The sequence below is a fragment of the Phascolarctos cinereus genome, unplaced genomic scaffold (assembly GCF_003287225.1).
Source record: "Phascolarctos cinereus isolate Bilbo 61053 unplaced genomic scaffold, phaCin_HiC Scaffold_3;HRSCAF=262, whole genome shotgun sequence".
NCBI classification, from domain to species: domain Eukaryota; kingdom Metazoa; phylum Chordata; class Mammalia; order Diprotodontia; family Phascolarctidae; genus Phascolarctos; species Phascolarctos cinereus.
In genome coordinates, this window is record NW_027555736.1 from 184,440,005 (window position 1) to 184,460,520 (window position 20,516).

Sequence of the window (20,516 nt, forward strand, 5' to 3'; positions counted from 1 at the left end):
AGAGTTGATTGCCACCCTCAGGAACAACCCTCTTCCAAGGGTATATAAGACATGAGCCGCCACCATGACTGTCTTTGGCATTCGAGTGTGCCACTGACGTTTTATTAAAAATCTAGCATTATTAATAAAATTACTAATTACCCAGAAAATATATCACTTGAACTTTTTAAACATTGCAATGAACTCTATCTGGAGTATTGTGCTCATTCCCATGCATGGCCTTTTAGGAAAGCCACTGATAAGCCAAGAGTATCCAGAGGGTGAAGGAAGTCAAGATCATACATAGCAGGATACATACATATATATATATATATATATATATTATATTTATATATCATAGCAGGATAAGTTGAAGGAACTGAGAATGATTAGCCTTGAGAAATGAAGGCTTGGGGGAGGGGAAAAGGTATGTAATACAGTTTAGGGAGGGTGGGGTGTGACAGCTGTCTTCAAGGATTTGAGTGGCTGTCATCTGGAACACATCCTGATTAGTCCCAGATGGCAGGACAGGGAATACTCAAAGGAAGTCACAAACAGGCAAATTTAGGCTTGATATAAGGAACATTTTCCTAATGATAAGAATTATCCAAAAGTGGAAGGAGTTACTTAGAGAGGCAATTGGCTACCTCCCCACCTTTTTGGTGGAGGGCATCAAACAAAGGCCAGATGACCACTTACCAAGCAGTTTGCAAAAGAGATTGTTGCTTGGGTATGAGAGATTGGGCTAGATGGCCTTTGAGGTCCCCTCCAAATATGAGATACTGCACCCCATTTCATAATATTGCCTTTTTATAAAGAGCTTGATATCTGACAAGCTGTTTCCATGTGTCTTATTCACTTGTCACAACAGTCCTGTGATGTTGGAAGGACAGGAGCTACTTCTACTCTAATTCGGAGAGGTTCAAGGAGATTGAAGGACTTGTCCAAGGTCACACTGCTAATTAGTCGTATTGCTATTTAAGTTTTCTGCCACCCCAACTTAGTGCTCTCTTCACTATGTGATAAGCAGATTGTCCCATCTTTGCCAAAGAATTAATCACAAAAATAACATTTAAGGGAATTTGTTTCCTGATCAATGATTGCTTGACAAAAAGACTGGAAATAAGAGTAAAGTAAATTGTGAAGGAGCCATGGCTCAATGAAGATAGAATCAGAAAACGAGATAAAACATGCCTGAAGTTACAATGCAGATAACTGTGAAACATGATTCCATTTCTGAAAATGCTGGTGAATGTTTCAGGAATGGATCTATACCTTCTCATGCTATTTTTCTCCATCTATATGAACCCTAGAGAAGGGCTGACGACAAGGTCCTTGTAGCCACTACAGTGTGAGAGAGATATCAGGAAAATCCAATTCAAAAGACTCAAAGAAAATCCCAGATCTCTTGCTTTTGACATGAGTGACTTTTCTAAAGTCACTCAACCCTTCTAGGCCTCAGTCTCTCATTTATAAAGTGAGAGGATTTGACTAGACCTCTAAGGTCAGCTCTAAATCTGTGACTCTCCATTCTACCTGTACACAACAGAATGTGAGTTCCTTGATAGGTAGGGACTATTTCATTTATGCCCCTGTATCTCCAGTACTCAGTACTACCTGGCACATAGTAGGCACTTAATAAATGCTTGGTTATTAACTGTATTTGGGGAACGTGGACTGTTGTTATTGTTGGTTAATAATTTTCACTTGTGTCTGACTCTTCATGACTCCATTTGGGGTTTTCCCAGTAAAGATAATGGAGTGATTTGCCATTTCCTTCTCCAACTCATTTTACAGATGAAGAAACTGAGGCAAACAGGGTGAAGTGATTTGCCCAAGGTCACACTGCTAGTAAGTGTCTGAGGCTGGATATGAACTCAGATCTTCTTGACTCCAGGCCTGGTACTCTATCCATTGCACCACCCAGCTGCATAGTAGGCACTTAATAAATGCTAGTGTCCTTCTGTCTTTTCTTTCTACCTAGCTTCGATGTGGACTAGTGAGGAATGAAATGGAGCCCAAGGCAAGAATGGGCCTTATCTTCATTTTTGCAGAGAAATTCTCTCAATATGGGAAAGGTCACCAGTTCTGGTGGACCCAATTTCAAATTCAGCCTCTAATGCTTATTACATGTGGGACTCTGGGCAAATAACGTATTATTGTCCCTGCTGGCCCTCAGTTTCCTCAATTATAAAATGACAGGGTTAGACTAGATTTCCTCGGAGAGCCCTTTCAGCTCCATGATCCTACTGAAAGGGGCCTCAGGCTCCAAGGCCCACCAGAGAAACACTCTCTTCCCCTCTAGACAGTCAGACCTTATAGCTATTCCCATTCTGTTCCCCCCCCCCCGCCCCGGCACCAAGATCAGAGAGTGAATTCTGTACACTGTCCAAGGGGAGATTAAACCCCACAGGTACAGACCTGGACAGGAAACAGACCAGCCAGGGAAGACAGATTGATAGGACACTTCTTAAAATTCAATGTTTCGGTTTTTCTGCCCTAGGGGAAGAAATTACACCAAAACAGAAAAGAAAAATACCTTGCCAAGAGCTGTGTCCTTTGACGGCTATGCCTACAGGAAGTGGAAGCCACTCGCCACCATGGCAACGCCAATCGCCTCACGGGGAGGAGAGGGCAGCCTTAGGACAGCCTGTTCTCATGCCCAGCAGTAGCCGGGCTTCCCTTCTTACCCAACCCAAAAGGCTGACTTTGGTGGCTAGTGGGTGGCTACAAGGAAGGGAGGGCTAAAGAGGCTGGGGGAGAGGTGAAAAGGTCTGGATTGACTGCTCTCCACTCCCCCAAACCCACAGGCCCTCCTTCCCCTCCTTGTCCCCTTATCACACTGCCAGTCTAGGTGATGGAGCAATTTGAGTATGGGTCTCCGAGGCAGGAGCTACAGAACCCCAGGCCCAGTTTCTCTAAAAGCCCCCTCAATGCCTCACTTCCCTTTGGTCTACAAATGGAGAAGTGAAGAAGACTCTTGGGAGCCTGGCACAGAATTGTGGTATCTAACTCCCCTAGGACACAAGGGTAGGAGTAATAGTTCACAGGATCAGAGATTTGGAGCTGGTAGGAGCCCTAGAGGGCATATGGCCAACTCCTTCATGTTACAGATAAGGAAACTGAGGCCACAGGAGATAAGTGACATGCCCAGTGAACGACTGGAATGGGATTTGAACCTGGGTCCTATGACTTCATGGGGGGTTTGGGGGGACAGGGTGCTATTTGGATCCAAAAGGCTGTGGAGAGGTAAGACTGGGCTCCTTTCAATGACCCCTGTGGCTAGCTGGTTCCTGCCCCACTGGGGCTTTCTTTCCTGGATGCTGCCAATCTAAGCAGGGGAGGAGGCTCTAGTTCCCGTCTCTCTTATATACACTTTGTTCTGGTCATGGTAGGAATAGCAAGGGTATTTTTTTTTCCACCAGTAGGTAGCACGGGTTAAAATCCAAGCCAAACCCTTACCTCTGTTCCCACTGAGCACACCAGTATAATCTCTGCCCCCCCCAACATACACACAACAACATACACACAACAACACACACACACACACACACACACACACACACACACACACACACACACGCCTACCACCATGGGGAGAAACTGACTGGCCCCTTCTCCTGGAACACTGAAGGAGGAGCTGTCAGGTGCAGAGCCTGTGGGGAACTCGGCCCCTTGTCAGCCACACAGATGACTCAGAGGCTAAATATAGCCAGCGATATAAACAGAGCCAGCCACAGAGCAAACACAGGGCCCAGAAGACCGGGCTCTCACGCACAGCCTCTCTCAACAGCTACCCCTCTGCCCACCCACCCCCTCACCTCCATTCCTGCCCAGCATCCCCCCCCCACCTCTCTGAAGTGCTCCAGGCAGGCTTTCCACTTCAGTGGCAGAGGCTGACTCCCCAGGGACTCCTTCTCATCAGTCTCTGAGGCTTTCCTATCCCCCAGCCCAGGACCACCCCCTCTTAGAGGCTAAGCTACAGTGCAAGCAAGCCACAGTTTTGGTTTAGAAAAACCACCCAACAATGGGAGGGTTTTAAAAGGCCAAGAAGCTAATGAGCCAGGCACTGGCCAAAAAAAGTCACTAATAAGTCTAATTATACCACATAAGACAACAGCTTAGCCTGGCCTTTTCTCTCTTTTAAAAAACGTTTCATTGATGCTCTTCTTTTTTTATACATCACTCTCCACTTTCCTCCCCTACAGCCCCCCCCACCTCCCTAGCATTAGAATTTCCTCCTGAATAAATAGCATAATCAAGCAAAACAAACCAAAATGTTGGCCAGGCCTGAAAACGTATGCCTCATTCCACACCCACAGACTGCCACCTCTTCTAAGAGGCAGCAGCCAACCTCCACCATCAATCATCTGCAGTCATAACTGGTCATTTGCAAGATTTCTCCCCCAAGGTGCCTAAATTTTTATATAAACTACAGGCTATAGGCCTATGTCACAAACTAAATTTATTTTTTAACTCCCTCTGGAAAAAAAAACACCAAACAACCACTTGCCATCAAAGTGGTCTGATGATACTTTTGCTTATAGCATAGGTGAAACCTCATCCAGAATTAATTTTCTAAGGATCTAATAACGATTATACTCAGGATTTCTAAGTCAGATTGGTCAGGGTGGAATTATTCCCCAGTGCAAACCAAAGAACAGTCTCTAGGTGCCTAATTCCTATCTCCTTATAAGTTTGCTTGGCCAGTCGTCCTGAAGTGAAGGGTGTCTTACCTTCACGAGCTCTCTGGGAAATGTCCCAAGGTTTAAAGAGACCCATACGCCTCTTCTTCAGGGAGACAAGGAGACCCACTCACCATCAGCCCAATGCATGATGGCTGAGCCACACATGCCCTCCTTCACGCCATGCTGTGTTGGGGCAAAAGTAGAGCAGAGCACAGGAACTAGTCCTGTGTTGTAAGAAGCAAAGATCCCTCTCTGTGGAGGTCCTAGCAAGGTATCTATTGAAGTAGCCAGGAAATGTTTCTACCCTCTTCCGGAGAAGGAAGAACACATGAACTCAGAGAACACCAAGGTCAAACCTAAGTAACCAAACCCTGGGTGCCCTCACTGGACCTCATACTGGACTACATACTTCATCAATTCACGGATGCATCAAGGAGTCGGAAGCCTACACTTCTGGGTTTAAACAATGGAGTTAGCAGGACAAATAGGACTGATAAGTATGTGGGAAGAGGTAATACTACATTCTGCCTCCAAATGCCTTGGAAACCCAAAAAGCCATTAACAGGCACACCTCAGACTTTGATTTTCTGTCTCCAAGTTATATTCTGTCTCTAACCTAAATGTCCGTCCCTAAATGACCACCATCACAACTGTACTAGTCCCCAGAAGACAATGCAGCTCGGGAAATAAGCCAAGTCTTCAACTGAAAAGCTATCAGAGAGGTTTTGGCTAACACAATCAATCTTCCGACAAGCATTTTATTAAGTGCCTATTATAAGCCAGGCGTGTGCTTGACACTGGGGGGACAAAGGAAAAAAAATTAAGCAGTCCTTGCCTTTACGGAGTTTACATTCTGTTTCAGACAATTTCCACATTGGGGTTCTGTTAGGTGACACATTCAGCTCTCCATGCCCTCCATGTAGTCCCATTTTTCAGTACCACAGATCCATCCCTAACTTCATCTAGTCTTCTGACCTTGACCCATAGCTCCCCATAGGAGGAAGGCTTCCCTGACTTTACAGAAAGAATATCTGAGGGAAGACACAGAAACTAGGAATATAAGATAGATACCCAGTCCAACATGCAGAGTGAAGTGTCTCAAGATGTGAGGAGGTAGGAGGAAGGTGATTAGATCTCCCTTCGTCCTTCCTAGGGACCCTACCACACAGCGGGCACCTCTCTCCCCCTTGGCTCTGACTGCATCACTCAACTCATCAGGGGCCACAACTGAGGCATTTAGAGTGAGAAGGAACCTTAGGGGCCTCCAGAGATTGAGTCACTTGTCCAAGGCTTCGTAGATAATAAGAAAATAGCAATCCATCAAATCCAACGTCATCCGATACTAAATACAGAGTTGTTTCCACTATACTGGAGCCTCCTTAAAAAGACTGTAGTGTGTGTGTAGACATCCTGTAACTGACTGACCACCTGATGAAGATGAAGCTATTGGGCTGTGCCTCAGTTTCTCTTGGAGGATCCAAATGACTCCTCTGTTTGCAGCATCCGGAAAAGGGAGGGGAGCCTCTTGGCATCCCACTATTCTAAAGCCAAGGTTCCAGACCAGGACCAGCATCAATGCCCCAAGAAGCAAAGGAATGACCTCTTCTGCCATCGGGAGCGGGAGTCCAAGTCGGACTCATGAGGCAGTCATGCCATACCTGTCCATGAACTTTGCAGGAACAATGTTATTTAGGAACTGAGCTAAAGGGTGAGCCTGCTCCCTCAGAGACAGAAGGGATACAGGGGAAGGACGACTTGGAAGTATTGCAGGAAATGTCTATATGTTTATTCTGACAACATATTTAAAGTAAAAATTCCTTTGTAAAAGCCAAAAAGAAAAAAAACAAACCTGGAAAGGAAAATACTGGCCTTGAATCAGAAGGCCTGCGTTCAAACATCACCTCTGATCCTTACTACCTGTGTGACTTTGTGTAACTAGAAGGCCTCAGAAGTCCCTTCCAACTTTAGATCTATGATCCGATGATCTCCCAGAGCCTGGACCCATGGGAGAAAGCCTTAGCCAAAGCCACAGGTTACTTCGCGGCTATGTCTTAGGAAGGGACAAATGGAACATAAGACCAAGCAGGGAGAGCAGCAAAGAGGGAAACAGCAAAAGCAGGAATGGGCCACAAGGTGCTTTGTAGACAGCAGATGCCAGCCAGCAATGGATGCAAGAGACGAATGCAAAAAGTGACTTACTTTCTAAAGTCAGTTTCTGAAAGGTCCAAAAGAGAGAATATCTATGGCCATTTTGCTTATGGTTATTAGACCTCCTAGTTTCCCCAAAGGCCCTAGTGGCAGGAGTGAGCCTGGTGTTAGAAATGAGAGGAAGGAAAGGAAGAAAGAAATGCTAGGGGAAGTTTTCAAAGAGAAAAGAAATAACATTAGGGCCTGGCTTTTACATAATGTTGGAGCTGAGAAAACAGGTTAGAAAGTCAGAATTTAAAGTCACTCCAAAGCCACTGGCGGGGGGAGGAGGATCAGTCAGGGTCCATCCATTGCACCCTGAGTATTTGCTTCCCTGGAAGGTTGTACTCCAGTTCCCCTTCCCACCGCCCCCCACCGCCCCCCCCACCACCCCTCGAGCTGAGATGGCCAGGGCCCTGGGAGGTCAGCAACCCAGACTGAGATTGAATAGTGAGCGCCTCTGGCTCACAGCCTAAGTAGGACTGGGGAAGTTGACTCTGTGCTCTTAAAGGGGCCACTCTAAACTCCTGGGTCACCTTTTCTTGTTTAGTAGCCAGAGCTGGGGGACTGAGGTTGGGGGCTGGAAGAACTTTAGTTGCAGCCAAGCCCTGGGAAGAAAGGATTCCCTACCACTTTTTCTTAGGTGTGTTTGTAGGGGGAAATCTCCCTAGGTGAAAATGTATTAATGTAACACAGAGGAGTCAGACAACTGGGCAAAAGCAGAGCCAGGAGTGCAAGCCAGGCCCTAGGAAGGGGTGGGAGGCCTTCACCTCACATTCAGATCCCACACCAGACTAGCTAAGCAGGAATTGCCCTAGAGAAATAACTGACCAGACAGCTCCCACCACTGGTGACCAAGGACAGACTACAAGAGAATCTCTTCCAGCCAGAGGAGGGGAGCCAGTGTGTGGCCTAGCTCCCGCCAGTTCTAAAAACGTGACTGCAGAGAAGGAACAGTTCTGAACAGCTCCTCCCTGCGCCAAACCACTGTGTAAGGTCCAGTAACGGAGACAGTAGATTAGGGGACAGGGGTAAGGATGGAAAGGAAGGCCAGGAAAGAATTAGGCCAAACTGGAACTAGGTCAAGGGCCCAGAGTGGGAGCCAAAAAGGGAAGCTCTTGGGGCCAAGGCATAGAGCAATTTGGGATCCCTGGGGTAGAAACAAGGGGATGGGGACTCTGGGTCATGATTTCCAAGCCACCTTTGGTGACGTAACCCTTCCCCTTCCCCTAGAGATTACTCTTGCTACCCGATACTAGATGACTGCTTCTGTCCTTACATAACCCACCTGCCCCCACCATGAGTAAAAGCCCAGCAAAAGAACCAGAAAGTATTCATGGGCCCATAGTGGCAACCCCATATTTTGTCTCATTTTCTCCCCTTGCCCCAGATTCTAATCAGAACTAAACCTCACAGGCCTATCCATGCCTGGGAAAGGACTGTGGCCAAGTGGACACAATAAAGATATTCCAAGATCCAGCTACTGTTCAGCTCTGATACCAAAGCGGGCATTGGAGACCAGGTCTACACCTAGTCAGTCATTCCCTCTGAAACCTCTGCAATCACTTATTTAATCTTGTATCCCTAAGTGAAGTATCCTTTAGTATGGGGGTGGGTGGAGAACACAGCCACCACCAACTTAACGTAGATCAGCTAGGATGGTGCACCTCAAAGACTGGTTAATTCGATTTCTAAGTGACTTGAATTCACACTTGGCATTTCCTGAGATACCTCTCCCTGCCTGGGCAACACTCCAAAATGTTTGCCAGGGGAGGAAGGGTTAAGTGTTCTGGCTGGGAGGACCGGCGCAGAAAGGCCCAGTGCAGGGGGGCAGCCCAGGGCCCTCCACAGCTCCTCCTGCACGAGCCAGCCGGCCGCTGCCACCTTTGTTGACTAACTCTGCCACATGCTTAGCTGACACGCGATGCTCCACTGAGGCGCTGCCAGGGTTGGGCTGCTGGGCTGCCACTGGGCACCCAAAGCCCCAGGCCAGGAGGGATTCTCAGAGGTACTATTTTCTCCCGAGTCCCTGGCTCTGGTTCCCAGACAGAGACATCAGATCAGGCGGCCTCCCCAGCTGGAAAGTGTCAAATTACAACCGGTTCCACAGCTTCCCCCTCCCATGCTAGAGCCCCACTGCCTGGGTTAACCTTCCCTCTGCTGCACTGAATGCATGAGCAGGCAGTGGGGACTGAGCATCCACTCCAATCCACAGGGGTGACAGTGCTGGGGCAAGGAGGTGGGGAGGTGGGGATTGTGACCAAGCTGCTGCCCAGCCCTTTCATAGCTCCCATCTCACCAGAACCCTCCTGTCTCCCAATCAAGGTGAGACTCTTCCTAACTTTCACCTTCAGCGTTCAAAACGCTCCCCGCAACTGGACCCAACTATTCCTCAAAAACCATGGCAAGTCAAAGAAGAGCTCGAGAGTCCAACTGAAGGATGTCCCATGTCTGGATGAGGATTTCGAATGAGAGAAAGGCAGCATAGGGTTCTTATGGTCCTGGCACCTGTTTAAGCTCAGCGTCTATTACCTGATACCTACCCGCTGCATGTGGAGTCTGTGGAACTGGTCCGCTATGCACTGAAGCTTTCGCGCAATCTGCACCTCAGCTCGATGTTCCCACTGCTCTTGAGGGGGCTCCTCTCCAAGCCTCAAGCTTGCAGGAAAATTGGCTGGGAGGGGAAGTCGGTATCCAGCATTGCCTGCAAAGATGGCAGGAGGGAGACGGTAGACACGAGCCAGCATTTTACACAATAGCCAGAGTCCTTCCTACAGGCTTCATCCACAAATGCCTAGGAAGGTCCACTGGTAAGCATCAGTTCCAAGTGCAAATCTGGAAGGATCTCATTGGCTATGTAGTCCAACCCTCTCATTTTACAGATGGGGAAACTAGACTCAAAAAAGTTAAATGATTTGCCCAAGGTCACATGGGAAGTTAGCACCAGAGGCCATATTTTAACTCAGATCCTTTGACTCTTTCCACTGGACTTACTGGAGCCTTGATCAAAAATCAAACAGTACAAATTTCAACTTTGGCATGACTCCATAGCAGACATAGTCTCTCATCTATTTTCCAAAGTTGATTAATTACGAATTTATGCAAGGAGAACAGATTTCATTTTTATAACACCCCCCCAAAAAAAGAGCCTACTAAGTGCTATGTTGTATTATAGGGGGAAAAAATAAGGGAAATAAAACTCAGTACCTGAGTACATAAATAGCTATGGTACAGACTAGAACATGATAGGAGTACAAGAAAGATTAAAACAGTACTTTAAGAGTTGAGAAGAAAAAAATGATCACACATAGTTGGGAGGTGGAAGAGAAAGAGAGAGTGAGGAAGAAGAAGAAGATGGAGGAGGAGGAGGAAAAGCTTACTATACAGGTGGTATCTGAGCTAAGCCTTAAAGGATGGAGAAGAAGAATAAGGTAGGGCATTCCAGGTATATAGAGCACTGTGAGCAAAGACAGTGAGGCAGGAAAATACAAAGAGTCCAATCTGGACAGAATACAGAGTAAGTGATGGAACGGGGCATAAAATTTGGCTAGAAGGTCAGAAAGGTCCATTTGAAAGAGCAGACTGGTAACAAATCTGAGAGTTATTTTTATGGCTGTATATTACCATAATTAAGCACTCATTCCCCTCCAGGGTGAAGCCCTGCTCTAGAAGGAATTTTTAAGCTCTCCAGGGTTTTTGGTTCCAATAGACTAAGAGACTGAGGAAAGGGCCAAAAGGTGGAGCTGCAGAGGATGATACGCCCTGGAACATCCCCAGCACGCTTCAGGCAATACTGCCAAGACCAAGAAGAGAGCGCCTTAGGCCATAGGAAAAACAAAGTCCCTGCAGGCAGCCTGAGCTGGGACTCCTGGGATGCCCTCTGAATGTAGAGACTGTAGGCATCCCTTAAATCGGAGACTCTCCACTCCCTCCCCTCCTTTTCTAATTACTCAGGCCAACTCTGTACAGAACTAGTCTGCCTTATCACTGTAAGGCAGTGCCTTCTGGAAAGAAATGCAGTCACCAGAGGTCCTCTGCCTCGTCCTATACACATAAGATAACTTCAGAACCTGGTTTCCCTTTCCTCTCTTTAAACTAAAAAATGGGCCTAATGCCCAACCTCACTCCTTATGCCTGCCTCTCACGCCCCTTAAATTTAGGTAATGGAAATGGGCTCTGCCCAGATTTAAGCCACCCTGTTCCTGAGGACCAGCCTCTCTCTCAGCATGAAGCCAAACCCAGCCAGCACTTGGCAATTTTCTCCTGTTGTCCTTCCAACCACAAGTAGTCTTCAATAAAAGCTGGGAGCCAAGCTTGGCCCCTAGGAACCGTTCTCTTCCAGAGGGAACTACAATGTAGCAGCAGAACAAATGATAAGTCCAGGGGGAGTAGGGAAGCACTTTTATGTCTTCCCCACCACCACCCTTTCCTTACCACCACAGGTCACTGATAACCAGAAAGGGCCTTTCTTCTAGCTCACCTCCGAGACAGAACATCAACACCAAAGCAAGAAGGCTTGGCCAGTCCTTTTCTACCCCCAAAGCCCTCTCCTGGGTGTGTGGAGGTGAGGAGAGACCCAACTAGATCTAAGACTGGGTTGTCCCCTATGCAAAGGAAAAAAAGCTTGCCATACCCACTGAACACAGTAACAGATAAGCAGAGCCAAAAGGGACTTTAGAATACAAGAAAAAAAAAAGAGAAAGAATGTTAGTGCTGGAAAAGAACTTAAAAGTCACCGACTACAATCCCCTCTTGTACCAGAATAGTGGTATTCTTGGAATAGTGAAAGAATACCTGCTCCAAATTCCCACAGCACTGAACCACAATGCCTTGCACATAGTAGGTGCTCAATAGTTATTTGTTGACTGGATAAATGAATGGTAAATGATGAGAAAGGCAATCCAGCTTTATGAGGACTGGCCACTGATCCAGCAAGGAGCAGAAAGAAACGAGGGCTCAGAAGGCAGAGAAGAGAGGACTCAATTTCCCTGCTGCCCCCGGTCCTACCTTTATTGGAAGGGATACTTTCCCCTCTACCCTGAATTCAGGAGAGAAGGAATCCAGAGGGAAGAGACACTCAAGCTCACCATAAAAGAGTCGGTGGGGTTCTTCAGTCACTCCACAAGGCAGCATGACACCCTGGCTTGGGGATGCCGGACTGAGGGTCTGAGTGGCCTTGTCTTCCTGGCCAACAGACCGAAGCCCTGGGCCACAGCAGTGGGTGAGAGGGAAAAGCTGCAGCCCATCCAGCATATAGTCGGGCTGGCTCTGGGCAAACAGAGCAGCTGAGGTCAGGCCCCCTGGCTGTGCACCAGGCTCTGAATCCTCCGGGTGGAACACATCGTCCTCCAGCTCTTCAACATAATGAGGAGGTTCCATCTCTCCTGCAAAAGAAAGGCAGTCAAGTCTGGAGGGCCACTCCCCCCCCATCCTGAAACACTCATGCCCATGTTCCTCCTAGCCAATGAAAGATAAGGTCAGGGACTGCTGGCATACAGCCTTGGCAAAGGGGACCAAAAAAATATCCCCCCAAACTACCTGGGCAAAACCCAACACACCTGGCCCCTCTATCAGGCTGCCCACAGTCTCCTCTACCCTTGGCTTCTTTTCCTGAACAGGCCTGTCTGTGGAGTTCAGACTATGAGAGCTCTTGGCAAGAGCTATTTTGGTTGCTAATGAGACTTACAGAGTCTGGGTGCTACTATGGGGTATTTAGGAAATGGTAAACAATGAAAGCAGTGGGGGAGGGGAAGTGGCACCCAAGTCATTCACCTGCTCCAGGAGTGCAAGGTCACCCAAGCAGGCTCCAGACACAGTGTTCTCTACAAGTGAGAAAGCGGCATAATCCCCGCCCTAGGGAGCTCACTACTACACTCAGGCAGAGCTGAACTCCTGGCTAAGTAACAACTACGACAAAAGCCAACAATAACCTTGCAGCCTCCCTTCCAGCTCCAGAACCTGCTCAAGTCCCTCCCAGCTGCCTAACTTTCCCCTATGCCCCACCCCCTCTTGCTCAACACTCACCAATAGACACTGGAGGGTGGTTTGGTGGTGGTGAGATTCCTGGGAGGCCCAAGTCACAACAAGATGCTCTGAATCTGGAGAGTCACTGAACTGAGCTCTCTGCTCTCCAGAAGTCCACTGGGAGGGTAAGCTTATCACCTAGAAGCCTTCAGAACCTGCCCTTTGCAAAGTCCCAAACCCCTACCCCATGCCTGTCCCTAGCTGAACCCGGGAGCTGTGTATCCTGTCTCCTAGGAGGAAGTAAAACTCAGCCTCACTGCTCTGGCATCACTCCTCCTTCCCCTACCTATACCATTCGGGTAACTAAGAAGCACCTCTTGCTTTAACGGACAGCTTAGAGAAGACTAAGTCCTGGGGCAACATATTCCCCAGCTCCCACAGTTTATAACTCAGTACTATACACTTGTCCCATGTATTCAGTGACTCCAGTGTCAGTGTGTCTTAGCTTTGCTAGCACCCCAAAGCAGAAGTCACCTACATTCTCTAATGCCCTTTCTTCAACTGAGTGCCGTGGCATAAAGCTTGTCAAAGACAGCAAAAAAACCCAGAACTCGGGACTCCTGTATCCCAGCTTATCTCTTGCCTTCAAACACAATCCAAACTGAACTGTTTTTCTAAAGCATTCGAATAGATCATACCTAAATTTGGAGAGCCTGGGTATCAAATACTTCTACTTTCATCAAATCCAACACTCCAACACTCCCTTCTCCCAGATACCTGAGTTGTTAATGAAAAGGGCCAAAGGAGACATGCAGATGACTGGATGCTCTCTCTCTCTGTCTCTCTCTGTCTCTGTCTCTCTCTCTCTCTCTCTCTCACACACACACACCACACACACACACACACACACACACACACTCACTCTCTCTCTCTCTCTCTCTCTCTCTCTCTCTCTCTCTCTCTCTCTCTCTCTCTCTTCTATGCACCAGGATGCAAACTTTCTAACTGAACTGACCTGAGGCTGCTCTACCAGAGTTATGTAGTAGTGGTTACCTGTTGCCCAGAAGAATGACAGCCTTTAGCTGATAACAGTAATCCCAAAGAGGGTTCCCTTTAACGCTGCTGGGATCCTACAAACACAGGCAAAAGACAGAGACTCTTTTTCTCCTCTGAAGCTTGTCAGCTTTTACCCTCCAGGCAAAGCCCTAGTTCTAAACTGCCTGGGTTGGGTGAGTGGGGGAGGTGTAGCCTGAGTGGGCTGGATCAGCAATCCCCAGGAGATCCTTTCCATTCTCTACTGTAGGAAGTGCACAGACACCTCCCCCCCCCTCGCCCCAACCTGATCTGACTTTCCCCAGTGATTCAGCTCCAGACTCCTCTGCCAGTACAAGCTAGTACAGAAAAGTTGTGGTACGCTGACTGGGGGAGGGGTGGAAGATGAGGCAAGTGGTCCCTTAAAACCCTTGGGGTAAATGATGGAAGAGATCCCCATGGAGCTGAGCATGTGGGACACTGAGCCAGAGGGCTCGGTTTCCTCAGGAAGACACTGCCAGGTAAGAAGTTACTCCAAAGTGAAATCCAAGCCCTTCTGGACCTGCCCAAACCTTTTCCAACTGTGACAGTGGCTTCCAAAAGTTGGGCTTGGCCCCAGAGGGCACAGACAGAAACTAGACGCTGCCAGAAACCAGGGGTCATGTGTATACTACAGACCTGGGTCCACAGTACAAGATAACTCCAGGAAAGAGCCTCAGCTCTAGGGTTATGATGCCAGGGCTCAGAGCCAAAGCCCAGTGATGAGCGCTTGGGGCTCAGTGCCCAGACTGAGATGGGAAGGAGGTAAAGCAAGCCAACATGTAAAGGAGTAGTCAGACCCCTCGTGAGGCAGTACACCCCAAAACTCTTCACCACCTTCCCTTCTTTGGAGTAGGAATCTAAAAAAAGAGCTAGGGCATTCCACACACCCCCAAAGACCCATAGACACTGCACCCCCAAGCTTCCTTAGTCATTGCAACCTGAGCCCCTTTTCTGCCAGCGACCTCCCTGGGGCAGAGTGCACCCCAAGCTCCTTCCAGGGAGCCCCACGCTCACAAATCACTGGGGTTTGAGGCAGCTCACTCCTCTCTTGGGTCAGCCCTTTAACTCCTCCTCCCTACTCCCTGCACTGCCCCCAAGTAGTGGCCACCACTCCAAGCCTTCCCTGCCTCGGGTCACGGATCCCCAAGGGTCCACTCTGCCCCCCACACGGGGAACTCAGTGCAGCCCGCTCCCCGCCACGTGGCGCCGTCTGCCCCCCACGGGGCGCTGCACCCTGCTCGGCCGGTCAGCCCCCCATCCCCGGGGGCTTACCTGGCGAAGGGGCACAGGCGGCAGGCGCGCGCGCAGGGAGGCCACCCTCTGCCGCCGCCCGCGCGGTATTGTTTCCAAAATACCCCCGCTCTCTGGCATCCCGCAAACAGCTGACGAAGCCCCGCCCCTCAACCACGACCTGACCAATGGTGAGCGAAGCTCCAAGTCCGGGGCTGGGCAGCAGGCAGGGACAGTCGCGAATGTGTGAACCTTCCAGGAGATGCGCGGCAAGGGGGCAGGGCAAAATTCTGAACCTCCACAAAAGCGAAGAGTTGGCTCCCCGGCCTTCACGTCGGCTGTGCCACTCCTTCTTTTGGAATCCAGAAAACAGAAAGTGGGCCCCAAAAGTGTTCCTATGAGACCCAGGGTTTTTCGTGATCGGACTACATAATTACCTGGGGGAGGGGAAGATATCTTCAATTTGCTTCCCCTACAATAGCCAATGGGATCACAGCTTCCTGTTGACAAGTGATGTGGATCCTCACGGCTCTGTATGCCTCATGACCCAATATTATCATGTCCTGTCGGAACACAGCGTCTACACCCATGCCAAGGGCTGTGACTTTACAACCTAAAAGCGTCATCGAGTGGAGAACCTTATCAGTTCACCTAGTAGTTTTAAGTTACTGCCCAAGTTTCATATTCTGGACTCCAAAGCAAAAAGAAAAAAGAAGGAAGAAAAAGAAGGGGAGAGAGAGGAAGGAGGGGGAGGAAGGAGAAGAGGAGGAGGAAGAAGAGGAGGAAGAGAAAGAAGAAGAAGAAGAAGAAGAAGAAGAAGAAGAAGAAGAAGAAGAAGAAAGAAGAAGAAGAAGAAGAAGAAGAAGAAGAAGAAAAGAAGAAGAAGAAGAAGAAGAAGAAGAAGAAGAAGAAGAAGAAGAAGAAGAAGAAGAAGAAGAAGAAAAGAAGAAAAGTCATCACGTCTTAGTTTGGAATTGTAGTACCTTGACTACACCTAGCAAGCTGCAAAATAAGTATCTCCACGAAGAAGGGTCCTGTCTGTTATTCAGGGGCTGTTTGGACAGTATGCCTACCTGCAGGGCAAGTGAAGATATAGTGTGTCAATGTCACATTTCCATTGGGTAGTGGGAAGGGTTGTTGACTATTCATCTGGTGAAGACATCTGACTTTTGTGTGTGTGTGTGTGAGGCAGTATGGATTAAGTGACTTGCCCAGGGTCACCCAGCTAGTGTGTCATGTGTCTGAGGCTGGATTTGAACTCAGGTGCTCCTGACTCTAGGGCCATCGCTGTATCCACAACATCTGACTTCTTAATCCATGGGTTGCAAATTTAGCCAGACTGTGAGTTTGCTTGCTGTAGCTGGTCCTGAAGTACATGGTAAATATTTCCCCTGGATGGAGATGTGATGGTGTGGTTAAACATTTCACTTACTTCATTTTTGTCCTGAATTCAGCCATTTCCCTGCCCTTGCCCATCCTTTGGAGGAATCTTGTTCTTCCTGGGAACTCTCCCTTCCATCTTTCCTGCAATTTCTGCCTTCACTGATGAATGATGGCTCACCAGCACCCCTCACTCCGAGAGAAGTTTCCACCTAGAGTTCCATTAAAGTTTGTAATATCACACATAGCTGCCATTCCCAGCTGTAGTCATGGAAAGAGCACAGGATTTGGAGTTGGGGGATATGGGTTTGAATCCTGACTCTACTGCTTATAGTGCAGTCACCACAGGTAGGGCAGCCAGAGCTTTGCCACAAGTTAGCAAAATGAGGGAGTTGGACAAGATGTCCACCTCTAAGTCAATGACCCTGTGAAGTGGAGTCTACAATTCCTTTTTCACCCTTTACCAATCTAGTATGGTATGATGGGAAGAACACTGGTAATGGAGTAAGAGGACCCTGGGTTCAAATCCTTCCTTTGATGCTTGCTCACTGTGTGACCTTGGGCAAATTACCTAACCTTCCTGAGCCTCTGTTTCCTTAACTGTAAAATGAGAGGTTTGGACCAAATGGCCCTTAAGTTCTCATCCTACTAGATGTCTGAACCTGTGATCTGCCCCACCCTGCTTAGAAGAGGTACCTCTTTAATGGAGGCAACGATTCAATTGTCCTTAAGGATTAATCAGGGCCAAACAGGGAGACCTGCTTGGTAGATTGGGAGGGATTTTGATCTTTCAGGTGGGAAGAGGATGTCCACAAAAGGTAAGGTAGAGGTAAAAGGAGGTTGAAGAAAATGACCAAGATATCCCCCTTGTCCTTTCTAAGGGCTGATATTCATCCTGGCAATAATAACAGCTCATACATATTCATTTTCCAAATGAATTCCAAATTTCACGATAAAGAGGTAAAATGAGTAACACAAGTATGATTAGTCCCATTTTAAGAATGAAGAAACTGAGACTCAAAGAGCATGTTGTACCACAGACAAAGTTCTATTACTTTTATTCAATTTAATTCCACAAGTACTTACTGTGCACCTACTACATACCAGACATGGAATAAGTGCTGAGGATAAAAAGACAAAAACAAGATGCAGAGGCAACATTGGGTAGTGGGCAGAGATTCAACCTTGGAGTCAGAAAGACCTAGGTTCAAATCTGACCTGTGAAGCCTGCTAATGGTGTTCCCCTGCGCAAGTCATTTCACTTCTCCCTACCTCAGGTAACTGACCTTTCGCAAAATCTGTTGGACCATACTTTGTAAGAGGTTCTCAGAAGGTGTGGCTAGATATGATCTGAGGTCAGGACCAACTCTGAGGAGAAGAGAAAAGTCCAGGGAGGGGGCTGCACAAGCACTGAGAGGGTAGGAGGGCAGGCAAGTCCCCAGAATGCCATCAGGCAGAGCACACTCTCAGAAAGGGGTGGTGTTGTTTGGTTGTTTTCAGTTGTGTCCAACTCTTTGTAACCCTATTTGGGTTTTCTTGGCAAAGATACCAGAATGAGGGGCAGCTAGGTGGAGCAGTGGATAGAGCACCAGCCCTGAAGTCAGGAGGACCTGAGTTCAAATCTGGCCTCAGATTTTTTACTAGCTGTGTGACCTTGGGCAAGTCACTTAACCCCAATTGCCAAAAAAAAAAAAAACCAAAAAAACCCCTAAGATACTGGAGTGGTTTGCCATTTTCTTCTCCAACTCATTTTACAGATGAAGAAACTGAGATAAACAGGGTTAAGTGACTTGCCTATGGTCACACAGCTCGTGAGTGTCAGAGGCCAGATTTGAATTCAGGTCTTCCTGACTCCAGGCACTCTACCCATGGCGCCATCTAGCTGCGCTCTAGAAAGGGGTACCACAGTTGAATTACAGCTATATGCTCCCCTCTCAGTATTGGTGGTTTAGAGATGCAATCTTAGGGGTTCAAAACAAAAGCCACTTCTCTGATCACCGTAGCTTAGCTATTTTAACTCCTTCCCACCAAATGCTAGTTATATAAAAGGCCATCATAAATAGAGAGTAAGGAGTAAATAAGCAGACAGGAAGCAGAAATCAGAGAAATTATGCACACTAAAATATACCAGAAAATACACAAGAGTGAACTAACTCTTTACTGGGAATAAATGAAATCTCAGGGCAAATCAAGACAGAGGAGACACACTAGTCTCAGATGAGAGAGTGAGTTCAGAGTCATGGCTGCAGGATAGGGTTTGTCCAGGATAGCACAGAGTCTGAGAAAGACACTCCTGACCTCTAGAAATCTGAGTGGGAGACGTAGCCAGCCTTGCTCCGGGACAGTACATTCAAAGTTATCACTACATATTTTGTTTCAGAACAGGTGTTTATCTGCCTTGGTAGAAGGAAATTCTCATTTGGAGGTCTCTATGCCCTTGAATTTGGGCAAATAGGTGGTGCAGTGGATAGAATATTGGGCCTGGTGTCAGGAAGACTCCTCTTCCTGAGTTCAAATCTGGCCTTAGACACTTTACTAGCTTTGTGACCCTGGGCAAGTCACTTTACCCTGTTTACCTCAGTTTCCTCATCTGTTAAATGATCTGAAGAAGGAAATGGTAAACCATTCCTATATATTTGCCAAGAAAAGCCCAAATGGGGTCATGAAGGGTCTGAAATAACTGAACACACCCCTCTGAATTAAAAAAAAAAAAGTAGGTCCCAGGCACATATGTAACAAGGATCATGGGAGTGAGAGGCTGGAAATGTCTGATTTGCTGGATGCATATCCCAAAGCACATGTCCCTCAGCACTCATCTATTCCTTATTCTGATGCTTTATCACTGGACAAGTGGTTTTGAGAATCCCTGGGGCAATATACAAGTCTGGAATGGGGAAAAAGAGCTGGGTCTGAGCTTACATTCTACAAAGGGTCAATAACATATATGCAGATAAGTTAAGAAAAATATGTACAAAGTGATTTTAATGTATTGGGAAAGGTGGGACTCTAAAGTTGGGAATAAAAGAAAATGCTGCCTCTTCTAGGAGGTAACGCTTGTGCTGAGATTTGGAAGGATGGAGGGAGATTGGGTCTCCAAGACTTAGAGGTGAGTGGGAAGACATTTAAGCATGAGGGGAAACTTTCTCAAAGGCACAAAGGTAGGTGAGAAAATGTTATATATAAAGAGCATTAAGTAAGCCTGCCTTGACCTGGAGCGAGTGTTTGAGGAAGTTAATATAAAATCAGTCTGCAAAAACAGGTTGGAGTCCGAATGTGAAGGGCTTTACACAAAGACATTTGTTCTTTGTCCTAGAGATAATAGGGAGCCATTGAAGCTTCTTGAGCAGGGGAGTTATAGGTCTAAACCTATGCTTGGGCAGTTCTGTGGAAGATAAATTAGAGAGTGCAGGGATTGAAAGCTAGAGGCAATTGCAGAAGTCCAGGACAATGAGAAATAAGGAGGTCCTGAATATCTGCGCAGAGAGAATATCACATGATGTACTACTCTTAAGGTACATTTCAGCATTAGAAGTCTAAGCTTCTATAGTTCAGGGACAAAACCACTAACCCAGATCCACCTTTTGGGCAGGGGTTCTTAACCTGGGGTCTGGGGTCTTGTTTTGTTTTGTTTTAATATTTTGAAAACCATCTTTCAGTAATATTTCCTTTTTAATACCATATATTTTCTTTTACACATTTAAAAATATTATTCTAAGAAGAGATCCATAGGCTTTACCAGACTGCCAGAAAGGTCTGTGACATACAGAAAAAAGGTTAAAAACTCCTGCTCAAGGACAGTAATAGGAAATGATGACACTGAGTTAAAGCCAAAGTCATTGTTGATGTGACCCTGGGCAAGTCATTTAAGCCCAATTGCCTAAAGCAAAACAAAACAAAAAAACCCAAAGTTTTGTTGAGTGTTTTCCATCCTGCCCTACCACACTGACTTTTTGTCTTCCTTTTTTCCTTTCTCCTTTGCTCTTTTGCTTTCTTTAAGATCATAGGATTTAGGAG

The 20,516-nt window shown here is 47.2% G+C and overlaps 1 protein-coding gene across 2 annotated transcripts in view; it reads right to left on the reverse strand.

Moving 5' to 3' along the window:
* Nucleotides 1–15,271, reverse strand: part of BMF (Bcl2 modifying factor) — a 28,064-nt gene extending 12,793 nt beyond the window's left edge. The window contains exons 1-4 of one of the 2 annotated variants that reach the window (XM_021009340.2): nucleotides 15,165–15,266; nucleotides 13,872–13,948; nucleotides 11,942–12,238; nucleotides 9,398–9,558 (exon numbers count right to left, since the gene is read on the reverse strand). In XM_021009340.2, coding sequence (XP_020864999.1) covers nucleotides 9,398–9,558; nucleotides 11,942–12,233 — 453 coding nt within the window. In that variant the 5' untranslated portion in view covers nucleotides 12,234–12,238; nucleotides 13,872–13,948; nucleotides 15,165–15,266. Of the gene's footprint in view, nucleotides 1–9,397; nucleotides 9,559–11,941; nucleotides 12,239–13,871; nucleotides 13,949–15,164 lie in introns of both variants that reach the window. The other variant, XM_021009342.2, reaches the window with a different exon arrangement.
* Between the last annotated feature and the right edge of the window lie 5,245 nt (nucleotides 15,272–20,516).